The 19475-nt window shown below is 35.0% G+C and overlaps 1 protein-coding gene across 1 annotated transcript in view; it reads left to right on the top strand.

Annotated features, from left to right (window-relative positions):
- Positions 1-8829, top strand: part of Sras (Ras converting CAAX endopeptidase Sras) — a 9308-nt gene extending 479 nt beyond the window's left edge. Inside the window, exons 2-7 of the mRNA XM_067096607.1 lie at positions 2179-2284; positions 2605-2755; positions 3941-4108; positions 5270-5338; positions 5533-5595; positions 6480-8829. Coding sequence (XP_066952708.1) covers positions 2179-2284; positions 2605-2755; positions 3941-4108; positions 5270-5338; positions 5533-5595; positions 6480-6679 — 757 coding nt within the window. The 3' untranslated portion in view covers positions 6680-8829. The remainder of the gene's footprint in view (positions 1-2178; positions 2285-2604; positions 2756-3940; positions 4109-5269; positions 5339-5532; positions 5596-6479) is intronic.
- The last annotated feature ends 10646 nt before the right edge of the window (positions 8830-19475 follow it).

Below are 19475 nucleotides of genomic sequence, written 5' to 3'. Positions count from 1 at the left end.
TGGTATTGTATTATTTCAAACCATTATTTGATGCTGGAGTCTGGTATTTTTTAGTAAGAGCACCGCACGAACTATCACCTTGGAAATTGATTTTTCTTATACTCTTAGTGTTGCTTACTGTCATTCAGTTTTTTGTTAACTTCATATCTACCCAACATGGTTGGGGACCCTTTAGGAACATGGGGTTTTAGAAATGTTGGGAGAAAGACTGACCACCATGTTGCTATGGAATAGTTCTGTGCATGCGCAAGTCATCAGGGAGCCATATGTTTAAGAAGAGATTGTCTAAGGAAACCTGTTATAAAAGAAACTATATATACTAACCTAACAAACACCATCCTAATCTAACCTACCAGACCGTGTTACTCGTGGATCCCCCGGTAAAGGAAACAATGGTACTTTTTACCTAAAGCTCCCCTGCGTACAACGTTAATTACAGTCGACTGACAAAAAATAACAGTAAATTCTTGATAAGCAGCCAGAATACTTTAGGAAAAATCAATTTCCAAAGTAATACCCCATGAGGAGCTATTGCTTAGTTCTACCTGGAGTTTTTAAGCTGTGAACTTAAGTCTCCCTACATGATTGATACGAAACTTGTGCTCAAATCTATCGCAAGTTTACTTTTTTGTTTGTTTTACCATTCATTCCAGTTGTGCTGGTACTGAACATAATCCTCATGGGAGTGGTGCTGGTATTATATAAAAATTTATAACAAAAGAAACAAACGTCAGAAGTATTTAAAGCAACATATCATTTTCAAATCCAGTTTGTGATAATGAGTTTAAGTAAAATTCTACCACCTTTCCTTGCCATTAACTCCGAAGGATTCAAGATTTAGTGATACTACAATACTTTTAATTACTCATCAAACACATTAGCCATATAATTTCTTAACTGCTAAGAGTTTCCCAGCTTCCTGTAGGCTATTTAACAATTATGGGGGACCCTAGTAGGAAACTAGGGTTTTTATGTGGGGAAAACCAGAGACAAGTGAATTACGTAGTAGAAATTGTCTTAAATGCATAAACCAATAGATAAGTGTTGGAAAATGCATGCTTCAAGTATATAATCAGTATCCATCACAAAATAATTTAAAGAACAAAGATATCACAAGGTCAGTTACAGGGATGAATTCTAACTTTCTGCAACATAACCTAACCTAATCCAATGTAGATTATCAGATCCAACCTACCTTGGGACTTCACCCCACCCTAGACTGGGTGGATGTTGGAACCCCCTACTAAACCTGGCAGTGAGTGTTGTAAATCATAGAGTAAATTACTGGGATACAGTTTAAACTCACCTTTCCTAGTCCAACTTAATATCTGGTCCCTCCTGGAAACAATCACTTATGTTGGAATTGAACAGGATCTTACAACTTAAATGATTTTTACTCAGAGGAGAAGGTTAGCACCATGTGCAAAATAAAATACAATGAGAAAATCAATGTATTTAGCAAACTTACTTCCATGTGACTGATATTTTCTTTTTCTCTGAGATTTGGTTTGTACAAATACTTTGGTGTCTACGCATACTCATATGCTGCACTGTTCAGTATCTGTAGATAAACTGAAGTAAGATAGTACCAACAAACAACAAACCCCTATTTTATTTTGAGGTCCACTTACCGCCACTAGGACTGGATTTACTGGAAAACCATATAATAGAGAGTTGCGGAGCAATGAGCTATTTAAGAACCCCCCATCCCTCTCTTAGGAATCTCATACTCACTGTGTAAACAATGGGTTGTCAGTTTTGAGTGATGCCTTTTTCCCCATCTGCAGCAAACATAATGAATGGGATATGTGGTTTCATTTTAGGGAACAGTAAGTGTGTTCCAAAAATTTTAGATAGCCTTACTCAGTGTTGCCTCTTAGTGGGAGTAACTACATGCTGAATTTAAGGCAAATTAACTATGGGGAGCTGCACTTACGAGCATTTGGGTGTTTTAATGAGAAATGTGGATCAGAATAGTTTTATAGAGCAACGCAGGTTATCCAACTACTTGGCAGCCATCAGGCGAGTTGTGTTGCTTGGCATAAGGTTATTGTTTGAAATTTGTGTTACTAATACTGTAATAAGGTGCAATTCTTTAGATACCTTGTTCTTGGTAAAGTATTTACTCACTGGAAGCTTGAGATCTCCATAGTGCCTACATTATATTTTTATTTTCAGAGATCATCCATCCACCATAAAGAAGCGTTGTATAAGTGTCTTCTTCATGACCATTGTATCACCATTTTTCATCATTTGGTTTGGGAATGGAGAATCTGAAGGACAAGTAAGTGAATTTTCATGAGGTATATGTTATTTTCCTTGAATATATTTACACCATTACTTTATGTAAATTAAGTTGAGATGCATGAAGAAAATTGACTTGCAGTAGTTTTGTGATACAGTATAAGTGTATTAAGTGGAAAGTCATTTGCTGTAGGATTAGTTGAGCTGTGGTAGGTGACAGTGAAATACAAGGAAGTAAAATTCATTTACATTTGCCCAAATTGGCAAAACCTCCCTTAATTATGATGTGTCCAAATCATACCTGTAGTGGTATTGTTATACAGTGTAATTTTACTCTACATACTGTAATTTGTTCACCAGGCAAATCTTTGGTTGCGGATGGGTTTAAGGATTGAAGGTATCATCCCTGCACTGATATTACCAATGATATTGACATTTATATTGTTCCTTGGCCCCCTGGTTCAGTCGCACCTGTCAGTGCCTGTTACATTTACATTGAAAATGTATTTGGGTAAGTAATTTGAAAATAGCCTTTGTTGTTCAGTTTTTTCAAATTAAACGAAATTTCGAAAACTTGTTATGAAGAGGCTTATAACTGACTCTAGAATATGTTTATGAGCCTTTTCTTTTTTACAATGTCATAAAATGTTTGTCCTCCTTGTCTCTGGGGCAATAACGGTTACATGTGCTGTATAAACTATATATTTTACACTTGCAGGTTGAAGTAATGGCTGATAAGAACTGTTATTAGTTAGGTGCAAAGCATGTTTGATATCCCTCTTGGAAGGCCAAACCCAGATTGTGTGTATAATAGACGGTGTCAATTGAATTACTTACAAAAATATTCTTTTGCAAATGCCTTTTTATTGGCCGTGTTAGGTCAAATCAAGTTCAGATTTCATATTGCAGTTTGTAGTAGTTAACTAGCAAATTAGAGCTCCAGTGGGGGGAATCATTTCTCCCTTAACTTATTTCTCAATATTTTGGCTGTTTATGAACAAGCAGTTTTTCTTAATGCAGTAGATTTGCTTTCATTGATTTTCCATTTAAGTGCCTTGCATTGATAATGTGCTATATGGTAATGTATTTTACTGTAATCACAATTATCATTAACATTTATGGGTCAGGTTTTCTCTCTGTAGGGTTAAATGTCAAAAAAGATCTTTTTCTCTCTCCTCCGTTTATGCCCTTATCCATGATTTCTCTTGACCTTCTTACCAGACTTCAACCTTCCACTTACTTTTTTTAGTAAGTGTTGATGTTTGTTGTTTAGAAATTATCGGTCATGTTTAATGGAATTTTGCTCTTTATTAAAAGAGCTACCAGAAGCTCAGCAATCCTTTTCCTTTCGATCCAGAAAGTTGTTTTTCTTTCAATTTACTGTCAACCATATTACCAGTTTCAATATCCAGTATCTTCCTAGATAACAGAAATGTTATGTCCTTTCCAGAGCCTGCCCTTTTATCACAGTATGGTTTTCTAAGTTTTTAAAATTGGAAATTACCATTTAATCATTGATAGACATTCTAGAAGCTTATTTTATGGATAATTATTGGCCATTTATAAGTGTTCAAGTGGTCTGATGAAAGCTAGGAGCTTCAATTCAGTGGTAAGGTTTAAATTCCCTTACTTCGATGAAAATATTTTTTTTCTGAGTGTAATTGTGTTGTATGAATCATATCATTTATATCCTCAGATCCTCTCTACTGGTACAACACCGCACAAAATCCCATCTGGTGGAGAAATCAAGTGGTTGCTCCATTTTCGGAAGAATTTACATTTCGAGCATGCATGCTACCAATTCTTTTACAGTGCTTTCCCTCGGGGAAGGCCATTTTTATTGCTCCATTGTTTTTTGGTGTTGGTGAGTGTTTCTTCTCATAATGTATATTTTCATCACCTGTTTGTTTTTGATATCGTACAAGTATTTAAGCATTTACATAAATTATTATGTGACAAGGGACCTTAAGGCACAAGTCCTTGACTTTTAATCGGTTTGAGTGCAGGCAGATTTATAAGAATTGTATGTTCATGTTTGTATGGCCATGTATTCAGATTACAAAAAAAAACTTTTAGTAGTTTCACATCACATATAATAAATGTATATTGTACCAAGATGTTTTTACACACTCACATCATCAACTTACTTAATCAAATGTAATGAAATAGGCCTGGGAAGGCAGGGTGGGGGTGGGAATTACTACTTGAAGTGTATCCTTGTGCAACATTTTAGATGGTACTAAAGGCTCTGTTCAGTGTCCCTTTAGCCCAAACTGCAATGCTGTCCATTTCACTTAACATCAGGTCCCCTTGATCACTTCTTTTTTAGCCATCCAACTTCCTTAACTTTACCTTGCTTCAGTTTTCACTGAACAAGTCCTTCTGTTAAGCTGTATGAGCATTGAAATTTGGCATTGATCTCATTACACTAATTTATAATAATAATGATAAAAAATCATGTTTATAATTATGGGTTTTAAAGATTTTTACCTGTCTTAAGCATTACAGTAGTAATCTGCTTTGACAACAGTTGTGTTCTAGTTTTAACTCGACAACTAATTGGGATGCTTCTTGTAATTCGTAAGTTTATGGGCAGTTTGATTTTTGTCATTAGATTGCAAAATGATTTATATTATTATGCATATAAACTATCGCTATTTACTCTTCCTCAAAATTCTGGTTAAAATGTCAAATTGGAAGAATCGTAATGTTATGAAGCCATTTTAATGCCTATAAAGCAGATCTTGATTTATTGCCTACAAACTCTACATTGAAACCACATTTACTAATTACCATGTAAATATGAATAGCAGAGTATTCCCATAAGATCTGATCTGTTGCAGATGTTCTCTTCTTGAACTTGCCAGCCAGTTAAAGAACATTGAAGATTCATAAGTTGCACAAGTAACTTGTAGACTTTTGTTTGGGGTCATTGTTTTTTCGTGAATACTTCATACCATGTTTTTCAGATACTATAAGTTGTTTCATTAGTTTGTGTATATTTCATGTTTTCTTTTCTTTTCAGCTCATTTACATCATGCAGTGGATCGATTTCGCGTTGGCATTGAACTTCCAGCTGTTATTCTTATATCCTGTAAGTTGTAAGATATGTTTATATGAATTGAAATTGCAACTTCAGTTTTAGAAATTTAGCTTCTGAATACTTTACCATATTCCTTTTGTGATAATAACAAAAGTATTTCCATTCATTCAGATGTCTGTACAGCATGGCGATTTGGTATTGTTTTAAGAAGAGTAATGGTACTTATTATTGTATTTTTCTTACAGGCTTCCAGTTTCTATATACATCAGTTTTTGGATTTTATTCATCCTTCCTCTTTATCAGAACAGGTATTTGTTGTATTGTTTTCATTTGCAAAAAACAAGACTTTTGTTCTTTTATAATTTTCTAATTTCTAATATAATTCTGTTGTATTTTAGAGTTTTATTTTTAACTCAGTGGTTTTAAGTGATGATATGTAAGACCTTGGCTTAAACAACCTCAGTTTGTGTGACCTCTGTACTTATCATGAGGGTACCAATTTACTCGTAATATAATTTTATATAAATCTCTAATATTGAATTTTAAGTGCAAAGTACTGGTTATTTTAGGCTAGAAACTATGTGAAATTGCTGGTAGCTTTAAGATATCTTGAAATTATTCAAGTGTAAAGTTAACATTCCTTCAAAAGGTGATAAAGAACTGGGCCTTTGTAGTCACAAATTTGTTTTGAGTTTAATGATAACACTAAAAACTTGGAGCAGTCCTCATGTTGAAAAGTTCAGGAATTAGTGACCTTTCTCATGAATAGGTATTCAACATCTCAGAAAAGTGGACCATAGTCTCATATGACCACTTGAAAAAATTTACCTAAAGGTTTTTATTTCATAGATACAAACTATTATTAAATAATAGTGCACTCCCCCCTTCTCCAGCAATTATATATAGGTTCTACTGGGCATACGACATAATGAAAAAAATAAAGTACAGTATATCATCTAGTTAGAAGGGGTATCCTCCAGGACCAATGCCTCACTTGGCTTCCTAACTAATACTAACAGTAACTACTCTGGGTTGTGGAACTTGGTCTCTTGTCTTAAATTGCCAAAATAAGACTATTATAAATTAGGTGAGTGGACTTAGAAGACTGTCTATTATATTTTGTAATTTGTATGTGTGTCATAGCTTATTTTTGGATGCATATCAAGTATTAATACTATCATTTCTCTTTTAGGACACTTTCTCCCTCTTTTTGCCGTTCATGCCTTTTGCAACCACATGGGACTACCAGAGTTGAAAGATATGTGGAACAAACCAACACCCCTCCGCAATAAACTGATGGTTTGTCACGTGGTAGGTCTTGTAGCTTGGTATTTCTTGCTTTATCCTCTCACTGACCCATCATACTATGGAAATACCTTGTACAGTTTGTGAACGTAATATTTTTAGTGCTGTAATAAGATAATTTTATTCTTCTGTGCTGTGCTCAAAACTGTGTTTGTTAGGAAGTCGATAATGACCTTCCTCTGTTTTCCATCCTCAAGGCACTTGTATCTTTGTTGCTTTTGTATTACGGAAGGATATCTGTTTATATATCCTTATATGTCTGTAGAAGGTTGGATTTGGGAAAAATTATTTTCCCAGGTTCTTTATTTTTTTTTTTTTTTTTGCCAACATACTGATTTGAGGTAAGATACTTTCTCAGCATACTTTCTGGTACATTAATCATGCTGGTGATTTTTTGGATATTATGATTATCTCTGGTTTTAAGATGTATTTTAATTAAAATAAGAGTTGGGGATTCTTATATGATGAGGTGCACTCTTCAAAGGAATGCTGAGGTGCATTTCTTAATGTTTCACTAATTATTTTCTTCTAGAAGTGTGAATACATTGTATGTGTTTCGATGGTTTTAAGGAAAGTTTCTGTGATATATTGTACATACAGGTATGTGCATGAGCACATATTTTCATAAATTGTATACATATGCATTATATATGTATGGAAAGTCATGACTATGTTGCATGAACAGTTTATCTGTAAATCACAGTCAGCCCTTGACAATGATTGAATATAATTAAACAGAAATAAAGGCAACATTGTACAGTGTCTTGGCATGTTTTCTGTTATGGTATGTGAAATAGACAGTCCAAAATTTAAGTAACTGCCAAAGAGCTACTTATTTGTCTAGGGCACTGTCTAAATTCACATTTGATCCGGGTCTTCATTATTCACTTTCTCCATGATATTTGTGGCCTCCCTACTAGACTCAATCCTGCTTCTTCCATATCTACTACTTTTACTTTTCTGATCAACTGCACTTTTCCCTTTCTTTTCACATGACCAGTCTTGGAGATTGAAGTCCATTGACCATTTGAATGATTCTTTGAATATGCTAGATAGGGTTTCAACCTGTGATGGTATTCAGATGGCTTTGGCAGTGTCACTGTTGTTTGTTTCAGCTGACAGTTGGCGGATCACATGGAAAATCAAGTTGTGACCTAGTTTTCCGTTGGCATCTTCACATCACGATGGTGATGATAACAGGAATTGCTAGACATGAAGGTTCCAGTAAATCTTTTAGTAGAGAGACTCTTCAAAACTTTACCAGTTATTGGATTATATTCTGCCATTGCTGGTGTTGATGTTAAACCTCCCCTGATTGGGATTGCTCCATCTTTGTGGTCATTCAGAATTCCCAAGCTATCATCCCTAGTGGCCCCTGTTTCAGTTTTGAGGACCTCAGTGCCAGTTTTGCAAAGTTCCCCTTCATTTTGGGACTTGAAGGGAACGTAGGATATAGGAGAGGAGGCAGTAAGGTATGGTCTTCAGTTCTGGAATGATGAACTTGAGTAGGATTCACACTGTTGTCCTGCTAAAGTTCTCATGACCAACCAGGAGAGAAAAAAAAGTGCAGTTTATGATGGTATTGCACAGCATATGGTGTGTTGGGGTAACTCAGCAATTGGTGTATGTGGAACCTTAGAGTCTGATGGCTGATGGACATGTTCCACAGGCTTTCAGTCAATGCCAGATCATAAGCATGGCATTGCTGAGGAAAGTGTCAGCAAGATAATGGCACCGTCATCATTCTTTTGGTGTAGAAGTATCTATCTATCAGAGGTGGCAACTGAAAGTGTTATTTTACCTAGGTATGCTTAGCTGATATCCAGGTTGATGCCTCAACTTCTCAGTTCATTTGGAGGAATATTTATCCTCTTCTCCAGGAGCAACTTAAGGGAAAGACCATAAGAATTCAGGGTCATCAACCAGGTGGTGTAGGAACTTAACATCAATAAGAAAACTTCACAAAGCTGTGGTTATGAAGAGAGCAAATTGAATCTTGGGAAATCACTCTTAATATGTATGGATCCATCATCATTTGTTCATATGAGGACAACTCTCTGGCAACAGTAAGTGCCTATGGGGTTGGAACGTTATATTCCTTGTTTATCAGTTGGAGTTTCCCTGTGGTACAATAAAAAATAACAGCCAGCTTCACCATACAATACTACTAAGTTTTCATTTTGATTTCATGGCTGATTTTATACTGTGAGGATTGGTAAAGGGGCTTATCTAACTACTTTCACCATTTACTTATTGTGAATTTGGTAGCAATCTGGTCCCATGGTGACTTGGCACTGTTTTTTTCTTGTGATTTTTAGATTTGGCATCACTTTTTTCTTTTGAGTATTAGACTCATTCAATCTGAGAAGGCACTAATTACTACTTTCAGAATTTTTACTACATTTGATAAGCTACAGACAGGATATGGTACAGTACTGGAGATCTGGAGATCTCTCAAGATCTTTAAAGTTGCTGGCTCTTGTTACCAGTCGTAACTGGACAAGTACTGAAAAGCTGCATGTTGTTCCCTGCTGGTATAATGACTCAGGATAAATAAGATAAGACCTCTGTACTGTGTGGGTTTATGTACAAAATTTAAAATAATTTTTGTTTCCTAAATACAAACTCTTATTTTTCTGGACGTGAAGTCTAATGGTTTTCCTTTCTGCAGGTGCTTTTGCTTACTTAGGAAGCTAATGAAATTTGGGTAGGAGCATCCTTTATGGAGGGATTCCCACTTTTCTCAATTCATGAGTATTTATGGGTAAAACTGCACAATTTTAAACAGTTTAACATAAGTAAAGTAAGTTGGTTACATTTCAGCGTGATCAGTACAGTATTGTAAACATTGAGGGCTTATTTGTGCTGTGGGGCTATTGGTAAGATTACAGCATCAGTAAACAGAGTAAAAATCTAAAATGCATGTCAAACTTGTATTTTACTTCTCTGTACAGCCGAGTCGTGGGCACTTTCAAAGAAAAGGAGTAGATTTTGCACAGGTATGAGCACAAAATGGTGAGATTCATGGTTGGGGTATATTGGGAAGATTATATAACAAGAAGGAAGTGCTGTAACGTGGTGTCCAGAGGCTGGAAAGTATGCTAAAATCTCAAATGTTGAGTTAGTGTAGTTGGATATTTGATGAGAATAGGATAGGAACAAACAGCCACGATAGGAGTAGAAGTGAAAGTAACAGATTGGAGGAGATGATGAGGAAGGCCCTGAATATCATGGAGAAAGAACATAAATGGAGACCTGGACTAGACAAAAATTCAGGTGGAAAGGGCTATGAGAATAGTGACGCATTTCTTATTTATTCCTGTCAAAGAAATGCAGGATGTAAACGTTTCATGATTATGTTTGTGTACTGTAAAATTCTGACAGTTTTAACAATTTCTTTTATATTGCTGCAACTATTGTGGCTTTGGTACAAATGTTTGTGTATACCACCTTCTCTGTATACATTAGCTTTTATATGCTGCAAACTTATATTTGGTAAATATTTCTTATAGGTTGTCTCTCAGATGTCTCAAAGATCTGGATAGCATGTGGGATTTATGTTTTCTTCATTCATCAATTAGTTGAACTTTACATCTTTATAAGTGGTGTATTAAGTGAGCTCAGATGCAATTAATCTTAGTGACCAATACCTGCTGTGATCCCGAGCATTACAGGTACAGGCAGTCCCCAGGTTACGTCGGACTCGGCGTACGTCGTTCTCAGGTTACGTCGCTCTTCAAATATACAGGTATTCATAAAAAATTATCCTGGGTTGCAGCACATGTTCCAGGTTTACATTGCCAGTCCGATGGAAGACTGGAACTTTAATATGGCTCCAAAGTGGCAGAATGGTCAAAATTTTGAGGTTTTTTGATGAAAAGCTCAATCAAAATGCAGGTTACGTCATTTTCAAGACACTCAAAGGATTAAAAGTAAGGTTTTCTTATGATTTTCGACAATGTCTCGGTTTATGCTGTTTTTTTAGCTTATGTCGCTGCATAGGGACGAAATCCCCGACGTAACCCGGTGACTGCCTGTATTGCTATGCATTTGTAGGAGTAACCAATGTTGCAACTTTCATCATACCTTGCCTTCACAGCTCTAACTACTTCATAACAACTGGTCCCCTGTGCAAGTTGTCATTCCCATTTTATTGAAGACAAATTTGCTAACTTTAAGTTGTCTAGTCACATCTGTTATGGATAAGGTCCATTCACATTCCAGTAAACCATCACTGAGACTCTTCGTGCAATTACTTCAAGTACAGATGTTCTGTTTCACATCCTTTTGAAGATTAGGGTCCATGGAAAGGAGGATTTTCAAGTTAGGAAACTAATTTTAAGAAATGCTTGTTTTATTTATGGCTGGAAACATTTTTCCTGTTCAAAGTGTATAATCATTGGATACAGTTTATTTATTTGTGCTTGATATTACTCAGTTAATGTGCAGATATGTTGTATATTTAAGAAAGATATTATGAGATATTTAACATGAAGTCAGCTCAGGTTTCATCTAGACCATCTTCTGTTTGTGCATAGTGTGCTGTACATATGTCATTGTGTAAATCAGTCAGTCAAGGATTTGTGTTAGTTCTTTGCTGAAAGAAACTCCATTGTTTACATGTAAGGAAGTGTGGGATGTGGAATTAAGGTATGAGGTATGTAAAGATATCTAGATTTGCTGAAGCGATTTGTGGACTCTTGCTTTTGTGATGTGTTTTGAGCGGGATTTTATCTAAGTTAGTCATGTTGAAATTCACAGAAATCTCAGAACACCTTTATATCATGTATTTTGGTTGCTCCTTTTGCATGATACTACGGTTATAAATGTGATTGTCAGTCCTGTTGGCTAATGAGCAAAACAAAGCAAAGAAGAAAGATTTGTGATACACAGTTGCCAAAAACACAGACTAACCATTTTTATACAGGATGCAGAGACTTAAATCAGTGCTTGGCTCTATTAAACATGCTGTTCATGATTTATGAACAAATTATGCTGTCTGCTGGCACCTTTCCTTCTACCTCTCTTCACATCACAACCCTTTCTTACCCCGTACTGCCATAGACTAGTCTTATCAAATTTTTCATGATTTATTGTGCAATAATGTATGTCACACTTCTCAAGAGTTGGAGTATTGCAAGCAATGTCATAATATTACATTGCCATGTCCACCCCCAGTTCTTGCCTCCAGGGAAAAGGATAATATATATGATCATATTACTGTAATGTTGTGGAGGGAAAGAGAAAAGTATGTGCTACCTTATTACTGTAATATTAAAGAGTATTTATATGATTCAATGCCATTGTCAGAAGTCAGGCCTGTATGGAAAACTACATTTTATGGTTATTGATATGCTTTTTAGGACCAGATATTTCTCTCTGCCTAGCATTTATTAAAAAAATGATAAATAGTTAGGGCATTCTTCAGCTTATCTCAAGGGACTTTGCGGAATGAGTAGTAAACATTGTTCTCAGATCCTATTTTCTCTTTATCAAAGGATCGTAGTCTTCCATAGATTTTCACATTCTAGAACACTAAAAATTTTACAATCTATGACTATAATCAAAATATGTTCCTGTGGAAATAATAACCTGTGTTGTACTAGATCTCTCAATTTCTATTTGAAGCACTGATGAATTAGGGAGAATTACTGGAGTTAAATTTGCAGTGTATTTGTCAGATGCCAAGTTTTAGCTCAGTTGAGGTCTTTCCTATTGTGGTTGTAGGTAACCACTTCCTGGTGGCTTTAGTAGCAGTTTTAGCTTGTAGCTGAGAGCTTCTGCTATAATACTTCATGTCTGGTTGCTAATGCCCGTAATGATGCCTGCAGCTCATATGAGACTTAAGTAGATGTTGTAACTATTTACAAAGACTGGTAAGGAAGTGTGAGAAGTGCATGTCAGTTCCAAGTCAGCAGGCAATGTATATGATGATAAAGATTTTGGTAGCAAAGACCTTTTTTAAACAACTTAGGTCAATGTAAATAGATTCCTGAAGAATTTGGAGGACTGTTTTACAAGGAGCCTTTGCAGCTTTGGAATTACATTTGACTGGGGCAGCTCGTATCCCTGAAGAAACTTGCCTCGTGGACAGATCAGTATAAGGGTTCGTTTGCCAAATTTGGAATGTCATTAGACAACAGCAGAATAGGTAGGACAATGAATGGCTTTATCATCGAAAATACATAACCCTTTCTTGCTCTCAGAATTGCAAATTTATCTGGCTGTACTGTTTGATGTGATTAGTCAGTGAGGTAAAATTGTGAGTTATGTGAAATTCATCATTGTTACTGCCATCACAGTACTTCCGTTAGACAATTATGAATTAACTAGTCAAGTGCCAGTGACTTTTCTTGCCTAATAATTTAGCGTCTATCAGTTTTTGGGTTGGAAATTTTTATGCCATTCTGTAGTTCTTTAGAATCAGAAATTTGAATGTAAGCCATATGAGAGTCTAGAAACAACTTAGTGTTTTCCTTAAAGGGCTATACGTATAATACAGTACTATTACTGTACGTAGTCAGGAAAACAGTTACAATCCCACATAATAGTTTATGAACATTTTAAGCTATGTATTTTGCAGTTTTTTAGATCTTCTCTCTGTAGGTTGACTAAGTTTCCCTCCAGTTTCAGCTTCTCTCTCCCTACCACTAGGTGTCCTAGTTAGACCCCTACTTGTTCTATCCAGTTGGGTCCTCAGTTCCCCAGTAATAAAACTTTTAAACATATGATTTTTCCATGTGTTTTAAACCATTATTTGTCACCATTAGATCTATATTTTTAAAAACTGGAACTTTCCTTGCTTTTGTTAATATTGGTCATGTTTTCGATTTGTGGCTGTATTTGATGTAAGTGAGAGCGAGCTCTCAAAGCTGCATTGCAATATTCTGCCTGCTTTCAGATTTTTCCCAAAGGTCAAGGGTCCTTGTTCGGAGTTGTCAGTACTCTACTCCTTTCCTTCAGGCTCATTTCTTTAATCCAGCATCTTGCCTGGGTACATCATTGTTTTTTTCTAATTGAGTATTTTTATGTGTTCCAAGAAAAAGGTGGGGAGATGGTTGTGGAAATCCCAGTGGATTAGTCATTGTTGGTAAAATTTCGTAGGGTTTAATTTTTTTTTATTTCAATTTTGTTCACAATTATTGGACAGTAATGATTGTATATTGAACTAGATAACAGTAGAAAATTTTTTAAAAATGTATGCATTCCCTCTTGTTAATATTATATATTATTTTTGAAAGTGTTTGGAATCATTTGTAAGTCACTAATACATTATTCTGTGAATGCAATTCGGTCAGATTTTGTTAATCTTTCTGCTTTTGTTAAAGTAATTGATTTATGTGTGATATTAGATGTCACATTCCCATTTGCCTTTAGATTTTTCATCATCTCACATGTGACTAAGTTAAAGGATGCCCAGTAGTAACAGATAATTATTTAATACCACAATAATGGAAATAGAAAATAAAGCTTGGTTCATCTAGTGAGGCAGGAGGGAGGGGGACTGTGTTGATCCAGTTAGGGGAGGGTGGGGCTTGGTATAGTGTGGGCAGACCTGTAGTATAGGAGGTGTGAACCCTCAATCTAGTTGGGAGCAAGCACGGCTGACTGCAAAAGTTGGAACTTAGGAACTGTACATATTCTATACACAGGTTTGAAACTGTTTCAGTAGGAGAGTAAATAAATAATTATTCAGTCTAAATGTTGCCATAGATTATTTATAAGAAATAAACCATTGTGACCTTTAAAGACATGCAGGTATTGTGCTGCTTTAACTAAATTCTGACTTATTCTCCTAATCTTATTACCTATAAATTCAAAACGCTAGATGTAGGTTGGGCTATTTATTCAGGCGTTGGTATGGGTTGCCTATAGTTTTAATTGTAAGTGAATTAGAAAATGTAAATTCTATAGTGATACATCACAGAATTTATAATTGCAGAAAATTATGACACCCAAATTTTCTGAAATTTGCACTCACAAGAAAACCTGTTAATGTATGAAATGGTCTAATTTCATAGACATTCTGTTTCAACATTTTGTTTTATATGTACATGGAGTCTTGCACGGCACTGCTTTATATCGTGTGCATTTTAAGCAGTTTTGGAAGTCTCGAGGCTGTAATTTTGTTTGTAAAATTTTATAAGTTTTATCAGTATAAGCTGGTGAAATTGTGTAGAAATCAACAATTAAAAATCAGAACTTAGCATTGGGTGTAGAACAATCATACAGTCAAAGTAGTAACGTACCTAGCCAGTGTATCATTTTAAGTAATTTGTTTAACAGGGATACATTTCATTTTCATTGCTTTATAAGTGAACTTTTGGTATGAGGGATGAAGGCTGAAGACTGCACAAAGCTATGTTTTGTTCACTATGATTATTAAGCACTCCAGTAAAATTGATGTCTGAAACTGAATGACCTGCCCATGCTATATAATTTAGGTTAATTGTAGTAGAAACCTAAAACTTGGACTTTGTACCATATGTAAAGTTTCAAATTAAAAATTCAGACATTGAATTTCAAAGGTTGGCTTCAGACTCAGATGGTGTGGACTTGGTCTTAGCCTTGAGTGATGTGAGCTTGACTTTGGCCTCAAAAGTTTAGTCAATTTCAATAAAAATGTTTCAGTATATGATTGAATGACATTATTGTAGATAGCTTGACAGGACCAATGTTTTAAACTTAGCGCGAAGTGGTGTTGAAAGTTACATCCTAACCAATTACTTCACGTATAGTTACATATTATTACATCACAAGGAAGACATCGTAATCAGTTTTTCTTTTCTGTGTAAAAGCATAATTCAGCAGTAAAGACATAATGCAAGTAAGCATCACATCGTGTTAGCAAGTTCCAGCATGTGGAATGTCGTGCCATCGTTAAGGTTGATATAGAATTAGTATTGAAAACAATTTCTTATTTTGAACTTTGTATCTTTTAGGTCGTTACTTATGTATGTGATAGGTAAATATTTGTTACTTTAGTTAATATAACAGTTTTATTGAATTTTTTAATGTAAGAAGTTGTTGCTATTTACTGTACTGTACTTCAGTAATGCTTTTAACTGATCTTGCCAATTGTTACAATATGAGGATGGGAAATTTTCATGTTGCACACATATTAATTTGTCTATGACATTACATTGTTAACCTGCACAGTACTTTATTTTGAACATTAAGGTACTGTACAGTGTTTCAAATATCATTTTACTCTGAATGTCAGTCAGATTTTTATAGTCTCTTCATGTTAGATTCTCTGTATAATGAATAGTTAAAATATAATTTTGAAGGGCTCTTTTAGTCTGTGGTGCCATGACATCTTAGTTCCTTGTAAGAATGTGAATATAAATCATGTTGTTAGTCCCTTCACGGTCTCAGACAGGTGCTATTGGGTCCAAGAAACTCTTGGTGCATTGTCAAGAAAAGCTATGCATTTACTTCTAGAGTTGACGGCATCTCATTGAATTGTATTCTTTTTATTATAAATATTTTGTGTGTTTGTATTTTATCCAAGTTTTTGGTTGGACAATGATGTAGATGAGTTGCAAATCAGTGTGACTTCATAGGTATGATATTAGGGAACAAAATCCAGGCTGCGTAAAAGAAAAAGAGCCTGGTTTTTTGGTTGTATAGAATTTTTGGGAATCTCTCCCTCTCTCTTCTGCAGTAAACCTCTTTTATAAGGAAAGAATTCCTGCTTATTCCAAACTCAAGAGCAGTGTTGATGGGCATTTCCAACTTGAGTTGGAAGGTAAGATTTCTGCCATCCTTGATCCTAAAGGGAGGTCACATGCTAAAAAGTCTCAGAGGTGGCTGGCTGATTTGATCACTTCATTTGTTTCAGCACCTTAAAGTTTCTGTGTGAAGTAAAAATGCCCAAGTCTTCGTATTTCTTGCTAAAAGGGCTGATACCAACCTGGAACAGACACATTTTCCTTCGCTCTTTGAAATCTTTTTAGAAATATGTATCCTTGGTTTAAGCTGGCAGCAAGTGTCTGACATACTCTTAGCATCTTGTTCAGTAGATAATACTTTTCTAGTCAGACAAATAATCAATTTGTGTCTTGTTTTTGTTTTCTGAGAAAACTTCTGGTGTTTCTTTGGAGTAAAATTCAAGTCATGGAGATGTGTGTTTTTTGTTTAATACATCTTGCCTTTAGTTTAGATTTATTGAGGCAATATGAAAGTTTAGGTAGTTTTTAGAAAAGGAATTCATATCGTCTAGGCATGGTCTCGGAACTACAGGGAAATACTTACTTAGCCTCCCGGGCAAGTAGTGCCTTTCTTACTGCTCTCACAGCGGCATACAAGAATGACATTTGAAAAGTCTTCTATAGAGCTTATGTTCATTCTAAGGAGGAGGAGATCCTGGTGTTTTTTCTTCCCAAGCTTATTTCTTTTAAGATATGCAGAAAAGAAGACAAATGGGTCGTTGAGCTTAATTTCAGTTCCCCAAAACTGAAGTCAAGTCTTATGAAGGGAATTCTTTCAAGATGCCTTTCTTTGGGAGTGTGTGGTCTAAGATGACCATTGAGTCAAGGAATCATAGCCGTGAAAATTTTCTTACTTCCTTGACATCAGAAAGTTGAGTTTATTTGGAGTTCAGGACATCTTTAAAGGTTTATTTTTTATTTATAAAATGCATTTGATGCCTGGAAGTCCCCAGCACCAAATTGTTGTTCTATTTCTTTTCTTCTATAGTCTGACTGCCTAGACTACTTTGTGTATGGGGTACTTAAATATCTTTTTTTAAAGTTTTGAGTCATTATTTTACATTGGAAGTTTATTATTCTTTCCAAAAAGTTGAAGAAGTTGGACATTCAACTGGCAAGAGAGCAAAGGGTATGGATGAAATGTCAGGCATTGATCAGAGCAACTGCTGGCCAAAGTGTTGCTTCAGAGAGCCATAAAGGACAATCTTATTTGTCACTTTATTTGTGGATGTTATAAATCTTTGAAGAATGCATTTATTGTCTTTAATGGTTTTGCATGTTGATGATGAATAGTCTGGGTTGTGAACTTGGTATTGTTCTTATTTTTCTTGTTTACCCTCGTTTTTCAAAAGTTTCCCATCCTCATTCAGAATACTCTCATCCTCGTATATAGAAGTATGTGTCCTTTATAGGGCAACTTGAAAACTTCTCAGGATATGTATTTTCAGACCTTTCATGCCTTTGTTACACATTCAGCCTTATTTGTTTCAGTTTTTGTGGTTTTAATGTAAGTACCCATTTCCTTTGATGATAGTGCCTCTATTGCTCACTGATGATTATTATTATTATTATTATTATTATTATTATTATTATTATTATTATTATTATTATTATTATTATTATTATTATTATGTGCATAGGTTGTTGTTGGGTAAATCATAATGCTGTTGATTTGACTATTAAGCATCTAGTATAGACTAAAAACAAAAACAGAGAAAAATAAGTAAAGGTGAAATTAATAGTAAATAACTAATCATTAAACAAATGAAAGTAAGTTTTATAAATTGTGGCACGCAATCAGAGCATTTTCAGTTAGTGTTCTAGCATCTCTGCTGTTTTCTAGCCTTCTTTGTTCCTTGCAAAGCTTCCCTGCTACTTTTAGCACAGTTACATTAAGACATAAATAGTGGCATCACGTAAATTATAATATAATACAATATTTATCGTATGGAGGGAAAGTTGTTTAATTGCAGAGCCATTTAGATATAATCTCTTTGGTCAAACATTATTCTTTAGGTATATTTTTATTTATTGTTACCTTGAATGGTTTCAGCTCTGGAATCGTTCAAGATACATAACAGTAAGTTATGAAACCTGATCTGGCAACAGCACTGCATCTGTACTTTGAAAACTTGAACCTTTCGATTGCTTAAAACATCTGAATCACTTAATTTCATTATATTTCAAGCCAACTGTGTGAAGGAAGAAATATGGAATTTTAGTTGCGTATTTGAATTGTTTTCAAAATGCACTGGTACACGTATTGAGTAAAACCTTTAGGAACTAGTCACTTCAACATAGTAAAAAAAAAAAAATCAAGGGTACCCAAGTCATGCAGTTGCTGTTACAGATGTAGAAGTGATGTGAGAGGAAAGTTAATGTAAAGTACATGCTGCACTTACTTTATTGACTTCAGTTTAGAAAATGGCAGTTATTTTGTGAATTTTTTATTCATCACTGAGAAAGATAAAAATTTATCATCATTTCTACTAAACTTGAATGTAGGAGACCAAAAATAATTGAGCACTCTAGTATTGAATGTCATCATCCCTCAGTGATCAGTCAGTTTGGTTACCTCTGAAAGTTTCAGCTCTCTCTCCCTCTCTCTCTTATATCTCTCTCTCTCTCTCTGTGTAGACAGGGATCACTCATCCTTTCCTGTACTGATATTTGTAGCATTAGGTATCACTACCTCTCTATTACTCTATATAATTTTCATCATTTATTCTTTTGCTTTCAGTTGTTACTTCCAGTGTTTTTCACTATTATGCACTTGAAAAACTTCACTGTTGTGCACTTAAAAAAACAAGTATTGCTTAACAGTATTCTGGATTTGATTTAAACTCGAGAGCTGTCTACAGATACACAGTTCTGACATGTATGTAACAACTTGTGAACTGTAGTCAGCAATCAGAAAGCACAGGAATTGGAGATCTTGCCATTTTTAAGGTTACGGGTTACTGCCCATCACAGTTAAAAGTAGAACAAATGATATTGCTATTTGTTAAGATGTATTAATAGCCAGACCCAGTAAGATGCAAAACAGGTGGATTGGTTAATATTAGTGTGTACTAATGTTGGCTAGTTTGGAGTATGAAAAGAATTTGTACATGAGCTTGATTGATACTTTTTAGATTCTTTCATTAGGTAGTAAATAAAACAAGTATACT

The sequence above is a fragment of the Macrobrachium rosenbergii genome, chromosome 53 (genome assembly GCF_040412425.1).
Source record: "Macrobrachium rosenbergii isolate ZJJX-2024 chromosome 53, ASM4041242v1, whole genome shotgun sequence".
Classification (NCBI taxonomy): domain Eukaryota; kingdom Metazoa; phylum Arthropoda; class Malacostraca; order Decapoda; family Palaemonidae; genus Macrobrachium; species Macrobrachium rosenbergii.
The sequence above is the reverse complement of the archived record's forward strand: the minus strand, read 5'-3'. Positions and strand labels throughout refer to the sequence as shown.